General features: G+C 41.6%; 2 protein-coding genes across 5 annotated transcripts in view; both read right to left on the minus strand.

Annotated features, from left to right (window-relative positions):
* Positions 1-440: 440 nt before the first annotated feature.
* LOC306836293 (uncharacterized protein) lies at positions 441-15556 on the minus strand. The gene is made up of 26 exons (XM_079363293.1): positions 15473-15556; positions 14577-14700; positions 12061-12454; positions 11874-11951; positions 11695-11790; positions 11558-11611; positions 7502-7555; positions 7354-7407; positions 7216-7269; positions 6998-7051; positions 6855-6908; positions 6722-6775; positions 6080-6133; positions 5912-5956; positions 5775-5828; positions 5635-5688; positions 5489-5542; positions 5283-5354; positions 5162-5197; positions 4924-4968; positions 4803-4835; positions 3654-3800; positions 3012-3188; positions 2212-2302; positions 1237-1314; positions 441-936 (listed from the first exon to the last, which is right to left on the minus strand). Exons 1-26 carry the CDS (start codon positions 15549-15551, stop codon positions 734-736), a joined length of 2292 nt encoding a protein of 763 aa, XP_079219419.1. The 5' UTR covers positions 15552-15556; the 3' UTR covers positions 441-733.
* A 2084-nt stretch (positions 15557-17640) lies between these two features.
* Positions 17641-21647, minus strand: part of dst (dystonin) — a 102967-nt gene continuing 98960 nt past the window's right edge. For all 4 annotated transcript variants that reach the window (XM_079362286.1, XM_079362284.1, XM_079362283.1 and 1 more), the window contains 4 exons: positions 20106-20296; positions 19794-19904; positions 19099-19216; positions 17641-18725 (listed from right to left, as the gene is read on the minus strand). In XM_079362286.1, the coding sequence (XP_079218412.1) occupies positions 18469-18725; positions 19099-19216; positions 19794-19904; positions 20106-20296 (677 nt within the window). In that variant the 3' untranslated portion in view covers positions 17641-18468. The remainder of the gene's footprint in view (positions 18726-19098; positions 19217-19793; positions 19905-20105; positions 20297-21647) is intronic.

Genomic DNA, 21647 nt, shown 5'->3' on the forward strand with positions numbered 1-21647 from the left:
AAATTCTGGTTCTTGCAGGACTTGTCTCCATGTGATCCTTTTCATTCTGTAAAATACACTACAGTACATCACCTGCGGCTGATACAGTGCGGTGTTGTTGTTACCGTGGCGGCCACCCAGACACATATATGGACCATGTTGTACTTGTAATTAATTTGACAAAACAGCCTAATGCATTCAGTTAACAGGAGAAAGAGCTTTCTTCGGGTGTGTGTGGGGAGTAGGACTGCAGCTGATTAGAGAGAAAGAGGTCTCCCAGTACATCCCTCCTATTAAAACATTGATTTTCTATGAATTAAATATTTATTTCATTATCACTTATTAAAACTACAAAAGCCTAGACTTTGAGAAGCCGCTCAAAGACTTGAGACTTGACTTGGATGGAGAGTCTTCTGCCCATCTCTGATACCTGACCTTAATAGTATTAAAAGACATTGATACCATTTTTAGATTTTTATTATAAAGAACAGATGTTTAAAGACAACATCGACTCAGTTTAAATATAACTATCAAATGAAGTGGCCTTTTTGTACAACCATTTGTTACCACTATCTTTTTCAGTCGTACTGGTGTTGTTCTCTTAGAGGTGAGAATGTTCCCAGGAGTTCAGTTTGGATGCATATTTACATGAAAATGTCAATTTATTTCAACAATAACATATTAACAACAAACATCTACCATGTTTTCCTCCTCACTACTTGATCAACTGTCCACATAGACTCTTTGCATTCCTCTACTGGCGGTTCCTCAACCTCCGCGGTGCCGGCTGAGTTGTCTGGCTGATGGATTCCAGCTGAGCACACCCAGAGGTGAGACAAACACCTGGAGGTCCTCTGAGACCTGGGTGGCCCCTGAGTCCAGGTCGGCCTACGTGTCCCCTCTCACCCTGCTTTCCTGGTTGCCCATTAAAGGCTCTGCCCTGACGTCCACGCTGACCTGTGATGCAGACAAAAACATGTTTCAGTCTTCTGGATCATTTGTCTTCTTAGTACGCTGAGGGAGACGGCCTTTTCACGATTTTTCAGAGAATTACTTCGAAAAACAATTTCCTTCTTGGCAAATATCACACTCCTCTTCCTGTAACACTTCTCCTCACCCTGTCCTGGGATTTCATGTACACACTCAGCAGATATTAGCCTGTAAAAGTGACGTGGCAGGTCCAGATGTTCTCATCACTTACTGCAATACTGCATTTTTAAATCATCAAACATCATTGGGTATTTCAGATGAATTTACCCTTTGGTCCCTGATCTCCAGTGTAGCCAGGTAGGCCGTAACCCTTGGCCCCTTTGTCACCCTGGTCTCCTCTGTCACCTGCAACACAGACACACACACATATTTTCTTTAAGCAGGATTAAAAGCAGATGTGTCAAAAGTAATTCCCCCAGGACTCGAGTCCACTTCGTACATGATGATCAACGACCATATGTGTTACTGACATCAGTGACAAAAGATGTTTGAACACCTTGTAAATATTCCTCATTTTCATTGGCTTTGCACAGGAATGTAGCGTTAGTGTGACATCATGCTCAGGCCTCGACCCATCAATAAGAGCGGAGTGTGTATATTAGTCTGTGAGTTCAACATGGCTTTACAGTATTTGATTAAAGTGACTAAATCAAAAATACCTCAACAGTGATCATGTCAGTGGTGGGAAGAGAATTTACTCAAGAACTGAAGTCTTACTTTGAAAAATGTAGGCTAGGCTCGGCTACATGGCGCCCCGAGGCAGATCGTTTTTTTTGACCGTTTCAAAATGTTTCGTACTGTCAAAGCTTAGGTAGCAATTACCCCCCCCCCCCCCCCCCCCATGACATCACCAGGGGAACGTTGTCATCTATTTTCTCTGCAGATTTCGTCATTAAAGACAGAAAATAAAATTATCAAGTCATGTTTAAGTCAACATTAAGCTACATTAAAATAAATCAAAGAACCACTAAGTGAAAAATGGAGCCATAAACACGCCTCCAAATAAACAGTAATGTTTCTAAATGTCTGTTGGGAGTGCAAATAAGCTGCTGATTGCCAGCACGTTCACAACAGCAACTTTACAAGGTGATTATATGAAAGTGATGTGTACGCTGTTCTGCCCTCAGCCCCAAAAATCAGTTCATCTGAATTATTTTACAGTGTTGGTGTTCTTATTCATAGAATATCTATCTTATTCATCGAAATAAAATCATCCGTCTTAGATTAGTTTTTTTCCCACACCTGTGTCTCCTTGTCGGCCTAGGTCTCCAGCTTCTCCATAGAATCCCTGAAGTCCCACTTCTCCTTCAACACCATCACTACCGGTGTCGCCCTGTAAAACAACATCAATAGGAAAATCAATCGTTAGTCTCCTTGTTTTCAATGTTGTTCTCTTTTGAAGTCGTGGATTCACGTTGCTTTCACCTTTGGCCGGCTTTGTGCACAAAACTGAACAGATTTACTCTGCTGGTCACGTGACACTCTGCTGTGAAAACATGCTACAGCACTGGTTCACCCCTGTTCTCAATTTAGCACTGAGCACCACAACATGAGGCAGAGCTACCATAATCTAATGTAGTGATACATTTTAATATAGCCATGGCTTCAAGAGCATTTATCAGGCTGATAGTCGCTGTGATTAAAGAAGTTGTGGAACATGAATTGGTTCTGAAATGTATAATAATGTGGAAAAGGCTTTTCAATCCAAGGACAGCCTCGAGTCTCTCCAAAACCCCTTCAACACAGACCGAGTGTCTAGTCTGTGACTCCTTATTTGTCCTCATGGAGACGTGGAAAATCGTAATGTTTTCATTGCAAGTTTTTCTGCCAAATACTGCAGCTCTCGTAGTCCAGTCCAGACCCTCGCAATGTGTTTGCATTTTACTCGTCCGGGGAGCCAAATAACGAACAATGTATGGAGCGACCACTGCACTCTGGCAGCCCGTTAGCTGAAGGTCTGCAGGACCTTAGACAGCAACCCACAGCAATTATTTAGTGAAAAAAAACTTGAACAATGAACACTGTGATTATAAATCACTCACAGGAGGTCCGGGGGGTCCTTTCTGTCCGGGGGGACCAGGGGCACCCATGGGCACGTCCCCATACAGAGGACAAACTGCAGCGCACGTCCTCTTCACTGAGTTGGCAAAGGTGGACATCTGCTCCATGACCACTTTCTTACAAACCTCGATCACGTGTTGAGCAGGAAGAGTCGGGCCCTGTGAAAGAAAATCATTACCACATCCACCGCTGGAAGGGACCCAACTGAGGGACATGCAGTGTGGAACATTACAGAGCATGGTACGCTGAAGCAACGGCTGCCTCTCAGAGAGACGCAATGAACAAATGGAGCCAAAATATTTCCTGAGGCTCATTATGGATTTATAGCCACACAAAATGAAACCCTTGCTGTGAATCATTATTAGCTATGGGCTAATGTGTAACTCTTTAAACGTGTTCTTCCCACCAAAGCTGTCAGTGAACACTATAAGTGTGTCAGTCTGTTAAACCATGACTGAAAATGATTACGCTGCTGTTTCTGTGCCATCATTAGCAGCTAGATGAAGTGCCAAATGTAGTAGAGATCATTACAGAGTACACTCATACTGTACTCTGCTGTAGCATTGCAACACTTGCTGTATCAGCTGAAAAGCTAAAGACTCAAAGGCTGATATTCTACTTACTGGTGGACCTGGAGGCCCCTGAAAGCCATCTGGTCCTCCTTCACCTCGAACTCCTTTGACACCGACAGTACCTGAACGTCCAGGTGGGCCCGCTGGCCCGCGCTTCCCCCGTCCTCCCTGAGGACCCTGCTCGCCCCTGTCTCCAACCTACAGAGCAGGTTAACAACATGAGCAGAAGTGCAGGCAGCTCACGCATCGGAATACAGTTAGAGATTGGTTTGCCATGAACACAAAGTTAATGAAAACACATATTATAATGTCAGATGAAAAGTAAAGATGAAACAAAGTAACTAGCTGTTGATAAAAAAAACTAGAAGTGAAACACATTCGATCAAGTGTTTGTAAGCATGGAAAATGTAAATTTGAAAATGTACAAAGAGCTGCATTTGAAATATAAGTCACAAATGCTTAAAGGAACGGGTTTCTGCAATCCTGAATATAAATCATGATTGCAGAGAACACCAGTGAAATGTGCAATATTCATTTGGGTTAGTTGTGGGTGGTTCTGCACTCATTTCATATACAGATGCTAAACATAAGAGTGGAATTTCTCTTGTTGAATTGATGTCAGGGTTTCATCCAGTTTGGTTCCGAAACAGAGAAGGTGATAAACACAGCCTATCATAGAGAGGAAACAATCACTTGTAGGGCCGCTCCTTTCCGTGACACGACTCGACTTCGACATGTGATTAAAGCTGCTGTGAGAAAGTGTGGACGATTTTTATTTTGTTATGAAACAGAATGAAATTCATATTGATGCCTCTATCTGCATAGTCTTTTTTCATGTCTCAAGCTGCAGCAAATGGGTAAAGTGTTAGACAACTTGATGACAGCAAACTGAAGAAACAGTCTTTGCATTTTTTTTCCCATGGTAAAGATTCATACGAAGATACAGTACAATTGGTTGTCAAGTGAAAGCAGGATGAGATTTTTGATGTTAAAAAGCCCAAAACGTAAACATATACAGGAGGTAAGAGATACCACTTTGTCTACAGGGGGCGCCAAAATCACACGCCTTTAATCAAAACATTTTCTATCTTTACCATGCTCATGTCTCAGTCTGCAGACATCATTGAGTTGTAGTGTGTTACTAGTAGTGGCTTTACATTATAATGCAAACATTATAAACATATCGGAGTCGCAGCTCACCTTCCCTTTCGGCCCCTTTGCTCCTTTTTCTCCCTTTAACAAGAAAACATTTACAATAAGAAGAAGAACAACAAGTCGGATGTAGTGATGATCCCATCTGGTGAACAATTCAAGGCTGTACCTGTTCAGCTTTGACTCCTTGAATTCCCTGGATTCCAGTGTTACCCTGCAGATGCAAAATTGCAAATATTTAATATATCAGAATTGCACAGATCTGCTGAACACCTACAGATCCTAAATAGTGTGGTTGCTTTGAGCTCATGAGCCACTGATTACAGTTCGAATTCTTTCTTGAATGGTGGAATAAATGGGTAATTATTTGATCAATGCTAATGGGTAATGGATGAGTATGTATTTACCTTGGGCCCTTGTTTTCCAGGCACACCCACATGTCCCTGTAAAGACATGACAAGGTTTAATGGCTTGAAGGAAATGAACGAGTGTTAGGAGGAGTCCTGAAAAAGCATCTGGAGCACTTACAGTAGGTCCCGGTGGGCCGATAAATCCGGGTCTTCCTGGCTTCCCTGCAGAACCCTTGTAACCTCTTGGGCCCTCGAGAATAAAACATTTATTAAACCGACCTAAAGGACTGCTTTATACTTTGTCGTTTTTCTTTAAGATGGTGAACTACTTTACATAGGAAATGCACGATGAGCTTGTCTTCAGTGACTGAAGAAGTGACTTACAGTTCGGCCTTTGGGACCCATTTCTCCTGCTGGCCCAAGAGTGCCTTTCTCTCCCTGTAAAATAGACAAACCAAAACAGATAAATCAGCCAAAAACAACAAAATTGCATGATAATATGCAATAGCAACACAATTTGAATCAGTTACCTTTAGTCCACTTTTCCCGAGTTTTCCACTGAGACCTTGTGGTCCTTGATAAGCCTGCAAGAAGTACATAAAACTTACGATTACAAAAGTGCACTTCTTCTAAAATTCATTCAGATTTCACTGTCTGCCGAGGATAATACCTCGATTCCTGGATCACCATCTCTTCCATATATGCCTGGATCTCCAACAATTCCCTGGGGAAACACAAGCATTAGAAGAAAACAGACACAGTTTTGTGTGTGCACTCAGGTGTGAGACGCTCCATGTGAATCCTCACCTTTGGACCGATGGTGCCAGCTCCACCCACAGGTCCTGGGATTCCCTATTTTTCACAAAATTACAAAAAAAAGAGATAACTATCAAAATTCAAAACGTTGGCTTTTTTACACTTCAGAATCAAAACGTTTCATTTTTCACATTATTACAGTTAATTTGTGATACATACAGGCTTCCCTTTCTCTCCAGCAGTGCCCCTCTCTCCAGGATCCCCAACGATACCCTGTCGAATCATCATATGGAGCAGGACTAGTTAAGATTTAACATCACATGGAACACATTTAATATAAAAAGCAACAAAGAGATCAAAGAACTCTTGTTTTCTATACAATGGAGACGGTTATCGTTGTGGTTGAGGATCTTGTTTCAATGACTCACCAGCTTATGTTGATGTAGCCCAGGCTTTCAGGTCTCAGCCAGAATCGTCCACATGAACTAATATTGTTTATGGAGACGGCACATAGGCCAAACACAGAGCTCTATCCCAGTGTTTTACCACATTTGAAATGATTTACTGGCTCTCTGCACTCAAATAAGAGGATTTTTAAAGAAGTTGACAAAGCAATAAGTCTACTTCAGGATATTTAGCAGTAAGGTTGTCAAAATGCTGGACACTTTTTTTTTGTTGATATAATGCATATGTTATTTTATTTATAATGTGGGAATTAAAAACAGGAATAACACACAATTGTGTGACCTGAACTTCTGTTTTTGGTTCCTTGGTATCAAATAGGTTTTCATATTGTCAGCACCGTATCATGCTTAAATAATCTGTGGGCATATTTAGCAGGGAATTCCCCCATCAGCTCACCTGCTTTCCTCTGGATCCAGTACGCCCCGCTGCACCAGTGGTCGCCTTTTCACCCTAAAAAAATCAAAGCATGATGGAATTAAATCCTGCTTAGAGATAAACAGATGACAAAAGGAGGAGGAAACATGAGCACCTTGACTCCTTGAAACCCAGGAATCCCTTCATATCCTCTCTCGCCTTTAGGGCCCTTCAAGGAGGCCACAATGTTAGTGATACAGTAATTGCATAATGACTTGCAAAAAAGGGCTTACCACTGAGGCTACCAGTTTAGCTTACAACTTCTCCCAGTTCCCCAGTCTCTCCGATGTCTCCAGGTGGGCCCCGAACTCCCTTTAATTAGAGTCAAATGTCGACATGAAACCCTCTGGGTTATCTATAAAGTTATACAACTTGAACTACAAACTGCACAGGAATCCAATGAAAAGTCAATAACTGGCAGCAGATTACCTAATTAAACAGCCAGTTAAAGCCTGAACTCATGTGGCGGAGTTTACCTTGAAGCCTGCAGCCCCGTTTAATCCTTTCAGCCCCTTCGGACCTCTTTCTCCCTGTTAATACACAACTCATTAATACAGATCTGTAGCATTTCGAGGAACACATAATGATAACTAATAATGAGTGTGATGAGTTACCACTTGGCCCCAGAGTCCTCTCATTCCTTTCTCGCCTTTGATTCCCCTTTCACCCTGAGGACATGAGCGTGTGTGTGAGGTTCCATTAATATGTCTTGAAAACGAGTCAAACTAAACCCTGATAGGAACACATGACGGCATATCTTACCTTCAGGCCTGTCTCCCCCAGGTTGCCGTAGTCTCCTGTGTTTCCCCTGATCCCCTGCAAAAACAAGTTTGACTCTGTCAGAAGCTCGACTTGTTGCCCTGATGCTAGTTGTTTGTAAACGGACCAGTGTGAGAAATTAAATATTACATGTGAACATCGTTAACTTTCCGCACTGTGAGAAAGTCAAAACTAACTTTATAGAGACTAAACGTTTAATGCACCAGGCAGTGAAACAGTTTACGCATAAAAACAAGCCTAATCCCCAAATGAAGATCACAAAGTAGCTTGATGTGTCTGAAGTCGTAGCAGCAAAGCAGATACTGAATAAAGACATGAAAACGTTGTTTATCAAACACTCTCATATGCTTTACAGCTACAAGTCAGATGCACTCTCAAGCTTACACAATAAATATTCAACTTGAGGCTAGATGAAGTTAGCTTTGCTTAGCATATAGATTGAAAAAAGAGGAAACAGACGGTCTGACTGTAAATAAGATAACAAACGTTCTTCTTCAAATGTGTTTTCAGGAATGACATGGAGAAAATTCTGCTGAAGATGATGTTTGACAATTAGTAATGATCAGCGTATTATAAGAGCTTTACTGAACTTTGCAGAGAAACAATATGCAACATTTTAAACATCAAATGGCAGATATCTAACTGAATATATTGGTGAGATCTGACTTTCCTATTTCAGCTCTGTGTTCATATTGATGGGACGGCGCTTCCCTCAGGTTGTTTGTGCCGCTCAGAGGCTTGAACATGTTCCTTTTACATGAACCCCACCTTGTCCAACCTTTAACCCTGCTAACACGTGGGGGAAGTGAAACAGCCTCAGGGATGCAGCTGGTAGAGGCATAATGGAGGAGTACAATTCAAGAAGCACCAACAATCAACTTTGGGTTACATGTCTGAATGGAGACCAGTTATAGAAACGGCTTCACCTGGTCATAATACTAAGGGAAGCGTTCAGCAGGAGGGGACGTGGTGCACTCTGGGAAAGCTTAGTCTTGGCTTTAGACTGGTGAGACAATGCATGATGATACTTTCCATCTACTGTGTAACATTATACCTGAAAGCTGAGCGAACACACGTCTAGCTCTAGCTTCATGTGATGCAGACCTCTCTTCATCTTACAACAAGAAGAAAGTGGTAACTCAAAAAGTTGTATTTCTTTTATATGAAGCTACATCAAGCAGGGAGTTAGCCTAGCATAAAGACTGAAAACTGGTGAACCAGCTAGCCTAGCTTTGTTTGTAGAGCGACTAATTAGCCAGAATCTCTAGATCTCACTTATGAGTGAATTTGTTTAGTGTATAAAAAAAAACCTGATTGGTGCACTGCAGTGAGCCTTAGAGGAGCTCTTAAGTTTATATTTGAATTTTTAGCCAACAAAGTCCATTTCTAGTATTTATCTAGAATGATCTACAATATCTTTTACGAGAGACACCTGGGCTAGCTGTGCAGAATGTAGCTTCATTTTCTCCCACTGCTGTAAATCTTTATGTTAACTGTCTCGTGCTTTAAGCTTTATATTTCCTACTCTGATATGAGAGTGCTACTGACATGTTAATCTAACTCTCAACAACAATGGGATATAGTGTATTTCCAAACTCTTCTCTTGAAGACTCAATGAAGATTATTAAGTTGAAAATGTGGCCATGCTATAAATGTCACATTGGTGGAAAATATACACATGCATGTTCAGCAGAATTTAGGAAACATTAGTCATAAAGGCAACATAACGGAGGAGTATTGTTTGTACAGATGTTGACTTCCTCAGTAGTAAAAGTGTTTTCCATTTAGCTGTGTTTCCCTGAACCAACAAACAGATTGAGAAAGGCCATGCTGCCTTTGTGTTAGAAGTTTATTTGACCACCTCACCTAACACTTTTAAGCAAAGTCAGCTGGGCGCAGGTTAACCTCAAAGATGGCCGACAGTACGGCCAAAGGCATGACCGTGAACTTTACAACATTTTTAAGGCGATATAGCTCAGAGAAGCAGAGGACCACCCAGCACCCGAGATGGACAGTTCATATATCTGTGCCAGGAAATGCCCTCCTTGAATGCCAGCAGGAGAGGAGATAAACATGAGCTCCGTGATTCACAAGCTGGCAGGAGGTCAAAACCCTAACGACTTACACAAGACAGATGTTTACTCCCAGATGAGCAACAGCTGCAATTCAGGACATCAATATGTAGCATGCACAGCTCTGGAAATGTGCTTTAAATGTACATGTGTTTGCACAGGCAGCACGGGTGGATTTCCTTGAATTCAAGGGGCATGTTAAATGCAACACCATCACATTTGTTTAGAAAGAACCTCCCTGATTGAACACATGTTCTCCGGACAGTTGTGAAAAGGCTCCCAGATCAGATCCAACAGAACAGTGACTGCCGAGCATCAAAGAGATTAATAAGTCATAAATCTAAAGTGGAAATAATCACGCCTGCAGCTCCCTGAAGGATACAAATGTGAGCGTATTTGCTGACGCATTTTTCAACCGGCTGATAGCTGTTGTGTTCTTTTTATATTCTCAAAACGGTTCTTGTCTTTCACCATTTGGACTGTGGACAAGTTAAGCTAAACTGCCAACTAAAAACATTTAAGAAAGAAAACATGGGAGACATTTAACAGAATAGTTCAGAGCAGTAATGCCACTTACTACCAGACACTTGGCGGGTTATTGCTCAACGGCCTTGTTTTCCCTGTGTGTGTGGGATTCATTAAGTTTGGCTCCGTTTCTTCCAAATGGAATTGCAAAACCATTAGAAGATCTTGTGATCATTTGCCAGGTTCTGTTGAATCCTATATTCAATTCCTGTGTTTAAACATGCAAATGGGTATTTCAGACCTACAAAAACAAATGTATTGTCCAATGTGTATCAGTACATGTTTATCTTGGCTTCCCCCTGAATCTTTTGCAAGGCGGACATGAGTTTGCAGACTCTAAATGGAACCCCTATGTTTACTATCGCTAAGCGCTTCTGCTTCCAGATCTGTTTCCATCCTGTCGTGTCTCAGTAGTACTTCTGTTGCCATTTTCCACAGCTTCGCCGCTGTCTCACAAGGTTTTACAATGTCACCCACAGATCGGTTTAACTCTTTCTTGCGCTGCTACAGGAAGGCCATATTCCTACTTCACTACACATAAACTTAACCATTGTCACATTAGATTATGAACGGAGTTTTAACTTTACCAGTATCGCTATCCGCCACAAAAATCTTGTTTTTCATCCGCTCGTACGCTATTTAATGTACTGATCCTATTTCAAATGTTTTGGTCCATGAAAAATTTGACCCGTTTTATAGTGATTCATCAAAATGAACAACAACAATATAGTGCAAGAGTCTCCAACATGTTGCGTAAGAGCAGCTTCAGTCTTACAGTCTGTTTTTATAGAAATGACAATGAGGATATATTGAATGTTCTCTACTGCCAAGAGGTTTACAGATGGTGTACAAAAAATCCTACTACAATAAATGGACCTTTAAAGCATCTCTCCAGTCTCATTTCATTTATATCACAGACTGTATCAAACTTTGACGTAGCCTCAATGGTGTCACCCTCTTCTGAAGGGGAGTTTTGAAGCCCGATGATGGGTTTCGTCATATTGAAAATGTTCTCTCAACCTAACTTTAGGTCGACTTGTAACAGACCTGAATGCCCTCCTTTGCACTCCTATCAGTCACACCTCTAATTATAGAAAACATCAGTAAAATCAAAATAAATCACGCAGCATAGATTTGGAAGGAGCTTTGCAGTTACATCCATGTTTGTCAAATATGCTGGTTAGAATCGCGTCCAATCGATAAGTTGGAATGCATGACAGAGTCTCTGCAGATCCTGTGCTGTCATCGCCACACATGCGTGGAGGCCAAGAAGATACTGTAACCCTGACTGAGTGGCACTACTTTCATATAAGTCTTTATTATTTATTATATTTTTGTGGAATAAGGGACTGTGTTAAAACCTAGAACAATTTCATCAAATTGCGTTTTTCACCAGTTGTATTTATATTGGAAACGATTTCTCTATTGTAAATGTATTTACCCAGTTTCCCTGTCTTCCTCCATCTCCAGGTTCTCCCGGAAGACCTCTGTGACCCTGAAGAAGAATTATGAACAAATGTTAGCACAAATGTCTCCTCAGTATGTTCCGCTAAATTGTTATTGTGCAAGAAAATTCACCTTTGGCCCCGGGGGTCCCTGAATGCCAGGTTGTCCATTCATACATTTGCAAGATGGTCTTCCAGCTGTTAAACCAATTTCTGCATACCCCCCACACTGTGATACGGGAGAAAAGTTGGTGAACAATTAAACACCAAAAGCAGAAGGAGAGAAACCATGTTGAATGACGGGAGACTCACCACATTTGGAAGCTCACAGCATCCCTCTGAATAAGCCTGCTCTGGGTCACATGACACCTCCATCTGCTGGAGGTCAACCTGGCACGAGATACAAGAGTAAATAAGAACTGGAAGTTGTAATGCAAATCAAAGGAAGTTGAAATGTCATGAAGACACAGTACATCGAAGTCCTGGATATTTCACTTACAGACAAAGAGCGGTCTCCTGCAGCCCGCTTCACTATGGAAGTGAATCCTCGCTGGATGACCGGCCTCGCCTCGTCAATGGACTCAACGCTGACCTGCTCACAGTCTATCAGCAGCTTCACCTGGCTGCCTTTCACACTCAGCGCCAATTTGTGCCACTCTCCATCAAACAACTTCTCCATACCATGAAAGGTCCTCAGCATCTGGCTCCCATGAGGGCTGCTGTAGAAGAAGTCTAAAGAGCGTGTATCGCCTTGGAAACGCAGGCCCACTTGCTCTCGTCCCTCAGGGTCACTGACTTGCCACAGGTCCCAGGATTTCCTAGCAGCGTCCTTGGTAACTTTAAAGGTTGCGATGATGGAGTAATCAGAGGGGAGTCCATCTGGATACACATCGCTGTGGTACAAAGTGAGGTTTAGAGAGTTGGATCAAAGAAAGCCAACGATGTTTAAAAAAAAAAAAAAAAAAAAAAAAAGAGGGAACATGTGGGTTATATTTATTAAAAGAAGAGTAAGTAAAACCAGCTACTTTAATCGTACATCTAAATTTCACATTAGCATATGACATTATCCTTTAACTTTTCTTCAATTATGGTTTGATGATGCTCCACCAGACAACCCATCTTTGTTTCTTTGGAACAAAACACATTTTCAGTTAACTCAAAGACAATGCTGCTTTCAGCGCCAGAATACGGTATGAGAGTTCAAAGTTAAACAAGACAAAGAGTCTGCCGACATGCTAGCAGCTCTGTAGCTTTGTGAGGGTGGCAGTGTTTTGAGCTAAATGCTAACATATGCTTTTAAATATGCTCACAATACAATGCTTATATGTTGCTGTTTGGCAGTTGTACAGTGTTAACCATCTTGTTTTACTATGTGAGCATGCTAATGAACAATAGTGTAATAGTTCCTCAGACAATTCACTGTGTCACAAAAAAAATGTTGACCAGCTCTATTATTTACTGTAGCCTCCAGGAAACCAGAGAGCTAGCATCAGTCGGTGAGAAACGTTTTACAGATTTAAATGGCAAAAAAATATCACAAGTCTGAATAAGCTTAAGGTGTCCAACCCATCAATATTTATAGATTTCATTCCAGCATATTTAACTAAAAATATAATTTAGTTTCATGGGGATACAACGTTAAAACTCTTTCCTCACTAAATACATTGTCGTGTCGTGACTTTGTTCTTAGCTTTGTGTTCACACTGATGCAACAGACTCGTTTAGTTGGTCAGTGTGTCACTTATTGGCTCAAACTGGTTCAATACATGCTTTCCGAGTGTCACGCCATCTCTTTGTTTCTCCAATCATCAGCCTTGCAACTAGAGGCAGAAGAGAGAGGACCCCGCCCGCTTAGAGACACTGTTTGAGGAGGCATAATGGTGGCGTGTCATCGCAAGAGCACAATTGCAGGATACCAACAGACTTCCCGAACTGAAGAAAAGACATTGTTTTTAAATCCTACAAATCCGTCTGACAAACGTCTTCACCCTGATGAACAGTATACAGTAAGAGAAGGGAAGTTGGTGCGCTGAGGGACAGAGTAAGTCTGGCCAAAGTTGAGAGACTGGTAGTAAAGTATGACGTAGTAACTTCAAACTGGGTATGTTGGAAAGAACCTGGACTTTTGACTGTTACAGTCATACATGTGTGAGGTTTCAATATATGTGTGATATACTCTATGGAGCCCCTAAAGGGACACTGGCAGAAATGTAAACAAAATCTTCTGAGCACAAGAACGTTTCCCGTGCTGTATAGCAGGAGTTCCCAAAGTGGGGGGTCAGGACCCCCTGAGGGGTCGTGAGACACTTCGAGGGGGGTCGCAAGATGCCTTCCAAAAACAACAACAATTCTAAAATGACTTCAAACTGCATATTTTAGCCACAATGGTGAAATAGTTCTGAAGTAGGATTTGTGCAGTGTAACAGTGAATGTGCCTGTTGAGCTCCTTGTGCGTCACACTGCACAGACACTGAAATAATCTCACCTTTTGAAGGCTTCTGAGTTCTTTAGTGTTATTCTAATGCCAGTGTTAGGATTGGTCTGTTAGTGTGTGCTGCTCAGCACAATGTTCAATATTTTAACCCCTTACACGTGCTCTAAGGTCAAAGGTCAAAGCTATCTTTATTATACTGAGGGGGGTTCCCCGTCTCTCGCATCCTTTTTTGGGGGGGGTTGCAGTATGAAAAGTTTGGGAACCCCTGATCTAAAGAAGGTATCGTGTGCATGAGAGTTTCTTGTTCTAAGGAGCAAAAACTGCTTGTGCACGTTCTCCTACGCACGCAAATCTTGAGTAACATGAATAGTTCTAGTGCCCTGGGAACAGTTTCTGGTGAGCATGAGAAACTTATTTTCTGCCCACGTCCCCTTAGGGGCTCTGCAACATGAAACACTGATGTGATCTTCTTTTCCTTTCTCACTTTCATTTTAAATAAATGTCAAGGCTCTGTTCAGTGGCTTTTTAAGAAACCTAAAGCCTCAGTGAAATGAGAGGGCTCAGATGTTTTGGGACTGTACCTCATGGTCCTGCGTAGATGGATTGAGGGGTTGACTCTGTAGGCCACTGCCTCAGGTTGAGAACCGTCCACTCGCCTCACTCCTTTAGATTCAGGCACATGAAACTCCTCCAGCAGATCAAAACCTCACAGCACAAACACAGAGATTAGTTATGCGTCACACTAACACAGCATCAAAGGTGCTGAGCTGCTTGTAAATCTTACATCACTGTTATTAATAATGCCATCTGTCAGGTACATGAGCTAATCTATTAAAGCCATTATAGGCCGTTTACTTTCTTTCACTGTTGGATTTGGCTCCAGAATTCTTAACACTGAGCGCTTTGTGCTGCACTTCCAGTGAGATCAGAATGTCTGTGGTGTTTCCTGTTAGGTTAGAAAAACACTGAACGATTCTGATTAGAAATGGAGTAAAATAAGAGACAAAAATAATAAATAAATAAATGGATGAATAAATAAAATGATATCTCCACTGATATGACTGTTTACTTTTGTGTTCAGTTACTTTATGTTTACAACTGAACCCACGCATGACCTCTTTGACCTTTTAGTGTCCACCGAGTCACTGATGAGAGCGGGAAATACCAGACTGGTGTTACTGCTGGGAATGCAAGAAAAACACTGCCATCTGCTGGTCTTATTACAATAGTACAGTGTTAAAGCTAAAAGTCTATAACCCAAGCAGCAAATAAAAGTTATTACTGATCACGCTGATCATGTTTGTGTAACTAAAAAGTGTTTATGTCAAAAAGGCAGCCAACAAATCCAGCTTCACATAAACATCAGAAATGATTGTTTCTGTGATGCTCCAGTATTCTTTATGCTATGGACAACATAAGCTTTACTTTAGTTTAAAAAGTGTAAGAAACAAAAACTGAAATTGGACACAAAACTTACTTGGTAGTTTTTGACATTGGGTCAGTCCGAAAATGGCACAAAGTGCTGCAAACACCAACATGTCTTTGTAGGCTGGCATCTTCAATTTCTTTTGGGGTCCAGGGCTATAAGTGCCTGTAGCACAGTAATGATACCAAGCAGTCATTTGTTTATGAGATTAACTGATATATGAGTGTACAAGAAGGTTTTAAATAGACGTCAATTAAAGTTGTTGAAAAAAGTGATGTCAAATTTCTTGGCTTGACATTATCAAGTGAAAGATCAAAACTAGAGAACATGTTTAAATCAATTTTCAATACCAGATCTCTTTTATGCAGTTTCACTTTAAAAATCAAAAACATTATATTGGAAGATTCTGCTTCTTAAAAACAGTATTTTTTTTTAACCTTGAAAACTCTGCAGCGCTTTCCTTCCTAATTGGAGGACACACAGCTCGTCATACTGTTTTATTCTCAGATCAGCAAACAAACATTATAGATAACCTCAAATTATCTAATATCCCACTCCCTCATGTAATGAACTTTAAAATGAAGACCATTAACAGGCGATGTTGTAATTACTCACATATTCCTTTAACAGAAAGTCCCAGGACTCGTGCTGATGGATCTTTCTTAGTTCCTGGTGTGAGGAGGTATCCCGCTCTAAAGTGCCATCCCCGGGTCGGTGTGTGAGCTGAACAGGACGACCATTCAGACTAAAGCTGTGGCTCTCAGAGGAGCCTGACCCCTGAGCTCCACTCCACCTTTGGTCCCCACAGGATCTGACTCCTCTCATAGGCCAGTTACACCTACAGTACAAGTCCAGTGAAGCCAGTCATCACATCAAGGAGGTGAAGGTGACGATAACATGTAATACATGCTGGTGAACGCTGTCAGAAGGACAAAATCACAGGGACATTGAGGAAGAAGTAGATTCTGTTAAAAGGCTTCGCTGAACGAGCTCTAACATAAGTTTTTATGTACCGGTATTTTACTCGGCTGAGATCTCGATCATCTCTTTGCTGATGCACTGGAACACCTTGGACAGATTGGGAGAGAAAAGTAAATCTGCAATGGATTTTTAAAAAACACTCACAGATTTTTAGTGTACGTTCATTCAGGACGGTGTTTTATCATCTGCACAGTCTCACTGAGAGAAAGATGCAGTATGTCACAGCTAAACACAAGACGCTCTGCAAACATTCCTCCCAGAGCAGACCACACCTTCAGCCTAAACCACCTCAATACAACCCAAAACCAGACTCCAGGGAAACTGTGCAGACGGACAGCAGAATGAAACCCACAGATAGGATACAATCACTCATTCATCATGCAGAGATTTTTTTTTTTTTATCAAATATAAGTCAGTGTTGTGATTCTTATAGCATACATTCATTCCTGATAAATCCCGGAACTTTAGGAGCTACACGGGGCCAAGACCCCCCCAGCCTGGTCGATGGCCACGTCTGGCCAATGTATTTGAAACACAAGACGTCTGTTGGGGCCCCAGGCGAAATTCAATTGGGGGCTATCCAACCGGCGTTTATCACAATTACTCTACGTCCTCTTTTTTCCTGTTATTTTTGTCTCTCACATACTGTAGAGGGATAATTCATTTTCCTCTGTTGACTCTATCTATCTATCAATCTATCAATCTATCTATCTGATCTAATCTAATCTATCTGGGGCCTTCAGTGAGCCCTCAGATAACCCCGACTGATCAGGAGTCCCAAGCAGTTGACTGCCTGGCCTGTTGACAAGCAGCGTCTCTGATTAGGACCATTAATACTGATGAGCCTTCATGACACGCAGAAGACCATCAGCAACAAGATTGATCATTTCTCCGTTGTTGTTATGAATGTCTTGTTATGAAACCATAGCAGCAGGGTACGCGTCTCAAGTCATTTACAACATGCAGCAGAAATGATACTTTACATTTTTGCAGACAAACAATCCTCACGAGTGATACATCTGACCATTAACTGAACACAGGATGAGATTTTGCATCAGAAAACACTACTCACACATGTGCAGGAGAAGATTAGCAGAGGCAAGAGGTGCTGCTCTGTCCACAGGGGGCGCCAAAATCAACGCCAAAAACAATTGCAATGGTGTAGCAGGAAAAGTCAGAGGCTCATTCTTCCTTTAAAAGCGGTGCTAGCACAGATAATAAAAAAAGCTAAGACAGTGTGTGGTCTCCACCAGTTTCTGGTGGTTTGCTGCAAGCAGGTTTATTACAAAGTAATGTTACAGTAACAATTTCAGCTCTACCGAAATTAACCATACAATGACATGGATGCACAATAGAATGTCTACATGGAGCGGCACCTTTTAAAGGTCAATGAACACACTGCTGTGAAGTGGCCAAACAAAACAGGGACTTCAGCTGCTCACAAACAAACAGGACTTCAAAGCTTCATGGTTACGAGGTTGCTGCTACTTGCCTTAAATAGTGTTCTCAAAGGTTTCTGCAGTGCTTACTGGGGTTTATTGTAGTATATTGCATTGCCCTTTAAATCATGGTGGCAAGTACATCATAGCACTTAAGTAAGATAATTGCAGTGTCTCAAATGGTACCACAATGCACCATCTACTCCAAACATGAGCCAACATAAATTACAGTACATTCAGTAACTTTCAGAGCGCTAGCCTGCGTGTGTTGCCCTTCATTAGTGTGTTTAGAAATGTTAGCTAACCGTGCGGTGTGCAGTCATCCCAAGATTTTTCTAGTGTCCGTCAAACCTCTACAGGTTTATCATCAATAAAATAAAATACGATAAAAACAATTTGACATTTTTCACAGAAAATAAAATACGTTAAAAACAAAGACAAAAGGCCATTGACGTTCCATTCTCACAAAATATTAAACCATATTTCCTCTCAACAGAATATTTTACATCTTCGCAACAATTTAAATAACACTCAACACAATTGCAGTCTTTAAGTTAGATTCTCCAGTGTCCATCACGTGTTTAGGGTGCAACTAGCTCCTGGGTTTTGTGTTTTCAAGGCCACTGACTATCGCTTGGATCCCTTGGCCAGTTTGCTCGTGGGAGTGGTTTTTCTCTGAGGAGTGGGGATCTTGGAGGGTTTTCCTCCGCGTTGTCGTGAAGCAGAACGCGGCGTGGCTCGGGCCGAGTCACCGACTGTTTCGGACGCGTCTGAGCACACAGACTGGATGTCCGAGATGTCAAAGTCAGAGGCGTCACTTCCTCTGCGACTGCTCCCTCTGCTCCCGGCTTTACTTCCAGGTCGGCTGGAGTGTTTTCTGGACTCTACAGAGATAAAGAGTACGAGTTTCATCTGCTCAGGATCTCTGCTGACATGAAGTATGTCTTCAGTAGAAGCAGAAATCAATGATATGTACATTGTTGGACAGATTTACATTCTTCTCTATGAACAATATTTAAATCACAGTGTACTCAGGAAGCTGAGTGATACCAGCATGTTTCATGTTGACAGAACAACGTTGAGTACACTTATCAGAACTCAGTTTAAGTTTTAATATTGTTTTCACTGTGACTTGTTTATTTCTAGTCAAAGCTACAAGGACCAACTCCTTCTTCAACAGAGACTGAAAAGTTTCAAGAATAAAAACAAGCTGAAATAAAACACCGAATCACTCAGACGTTAACGCTCTCGACTCACCTCCAGTTCGAGCTTTCAGTACAGCAGCGCTGATCAACGTTCCCTCTTCGCCTGACTGAAATCCTTTTCCTGACATGAACCCAGGCAGGCGTAATTTGCTGCCTTGAACCGGCGTACCCTGCAAAAAGACAGAAGCCTCAATACCTCTAGTTTGTAAAGAATTGTAGTTTAATGCTCGGCGCTTTGTACCAGACACTTAATGGTACAACAAACATTATGAGTGGAGTTAGTTTGACATTTGACCTCTAAAACCCTTTAAATATCAAGACCTGCTGGAGCTCTCTGTAGAGCTGTTAGTGTGAGAACTATATGTTAAACATGAAGCTGTTGGTATTTAAATGGTTGTCAGCCTGAAGTTAAAGAGTCAAGAAGCAATCAGACATGCATAGATTTTATATACAGGGATTCATAAAGTAACTGCATTGAAAAGAGACAGATATTTTTGATGCATCAAGAATGAAACATTCAGCCCTTTAGTGATCAAAACAGTCAGAGCTTAAAGACCCAACTGAAGTCTGAAACACCTGGAAGCAGTTTGTAAGACCACAATTTGTCAGATCTGTCAGTTTTTGTTTTTGGAGGATCCGATTGCAAATCAGCTAAATCAATACATCGTCTCTGTCCAGACGAGCAATGCTGCAGACTTCAGTTGGGTTGTAATAATGAAGCGTTCCACATTCTGTGTATGACGATACCTCTGAGGATGAACCCTGGCTCCCAAAGGAGTCTGATGATTTAAGAGGAGTGGAGGGTTTGCTGTTTGTAAGCCAGGGCTTATCATAATTGCGGGTTATGTGTTGGGAAGTCTGAGGAACAATGGCAAATAAAATCAAAAACACAGACATGGATTCAGAAATAAAAAAAAAACAGGAGAAACTCAAGATGTAGGAAGTCACAAAAAAACATGATCAAATGAGGAAAAATGAAGAAGGCATGAGGGAAATCATGGTGGGGAATGATCGGTACGCAGAATGAGGGAAACGTGGCAGCAGAGTGGCTCCTCTGACCTTGGCGGCGGCGGTCGCTGCTTGGTGTGCCGGGACGGGGCAGCTCTGACTGGACATGGATCTGGTGGGAGAGGCTCCTCTGGACGATGGGCGAGATCTGCGGCCTCGGTAGCGGAAGCTCGCCATCACCTGAGTGGTGCCTTCTGGGAGGATGAACTTCTCTCGCAGCTCCATGTTGGTCCTGCCTTTAGCTGGGAAAGGACACTGACAGTGAGCCTCGTAACACAAAACACAACTGTGATGACTTTCTTCAGGTTGTTTGTGGTGATGATGAAAATGAGTCCACACTTTATTTTACACTGAGTCTCTAAATTACTGATAATTTCATTGAAGGTTTCCAGGGAATAACCAAGTCAGTAGTCATTTATGTTGGAATATAAGCTTTGCATTGAGGCTATAGCAAATAGTGTTGTAGGACTCAAAGGTTTCATCTCGTGATGAAAAGTATTTTTACTCGGTTACTCGGTCATGTCTCTGTCTCAGAGTGGGAGGAGTCCGGATCTCTTGACTTCGTCTCGACCCCTAAATGTCTCGTTCTTGTCTCAGAGTACTCTGGTCTCTAGGATGTCTTGGTCTCCGTCAGTGTTGTCTCAACAACACTAATTGCAAATATTTCTTCATTGTTTATTACTGTCCAAAACGTCTTAAATGAAACATGTTGAATACATGCTTCAATATTAATACCATCTTCATTTGGCGTCAAAAAGTCGGATTCTTAATGATTGTTTTTATTTTTGGTTGGAAATGTAAAGTTTGAAGAAGAAGAATAATTAATTAGGTTTATCTGTAAAAAAAAGCTGAAAATGTTTTTTTTTACTTCCAAGAAATGATCAGTCGTATTCTGTGAAATAAAGTGTTACCACGCTGTCACAGCCTCATTTAAAATAAAGTTAAAACTTTCAAATCAAACAGTGAAGACAGTTTCACTTCTCGTCGATGAAACAGAAAGCAAACCGCTGAGAAAGGAACTTTCTCCAACGAGTTTGCTTACGGTGCGTAACAAACAAAACAATCAAAGTGCACCCCCGAACCAAACACAGCCCAAAAGAAAAGAAAACAAGGAAACATACACTTCCCATGTAAACCAAAAACAATGAACCCCAGGTGTGTTAGGGACAAACTTGCTGACATGCAGTTTTATTAACAAGCCTGACTGTCAATCAAAAGATGTATTTGTTCTGCTCCGTTAAAGAGCGACTTCATCGCAAACGCCGATGATGATGATGTTAGTTTGTTCTTTATTTCCAACTTGATGACAGTTACGGGTCCCATAAACATTCGTTTGATTTTAAAATGTTTGTTTGATTGTCAAGCAAACCTGCAAACTGCAAAAGAAGCTCGACTCGGAGCCGCCGCTCGTTTCATGCTGACATTGAATAAAGAGCTAAGGAGGCACGTGAAATCCTAACAACAACCAAAAAAAAAAAAAAAAAAAAAGCCTCAGAGGAAGTGTGAGCAGGTGGTGCGACTCACACACAAACAACTGCATGCATGAACACCAACTGTGACTGAATGACGGACGACTGTGAGTGGAGCTGGTTT

Source organism: Symphodus melops (assembly GCF_947650265.1).
Source record: "Symphodus melops genome assembly, chromosome: 15".
Taxonomy (NCBI): domain Eukaryota; kingdom Metazoa; phylum Chordata; class Actinopteri; order Labriformes; family Labridae; genus Symphodus; species Symphodus melops.

Excerpts from the sequence above, each read along its gene's own strand:
- LOC306836293 (XM_079363293.1), bottom strand. The coding sequence starts at position 15,551 with ATGCCAGCCTACAAAGACATGTTGGTGTTTGCAGCACTTTGTGCCATT. Across the intron at positions 7,556-11,557 it reads GAGGAAGACAGGGAAACTGG|GGGATCAGGGGAAACACAGG; the intron begins GTAAATACATTT and ends TTGTTTTTGCAG. Across the intron at positions 6,776-6,854 it reads CTGGGTTTCAAGGAGTCAAG|GGTGAAAAGGCGACCACTGG; the intron begins GTGCTCATGTTT and ends TGATTTTTTTAG.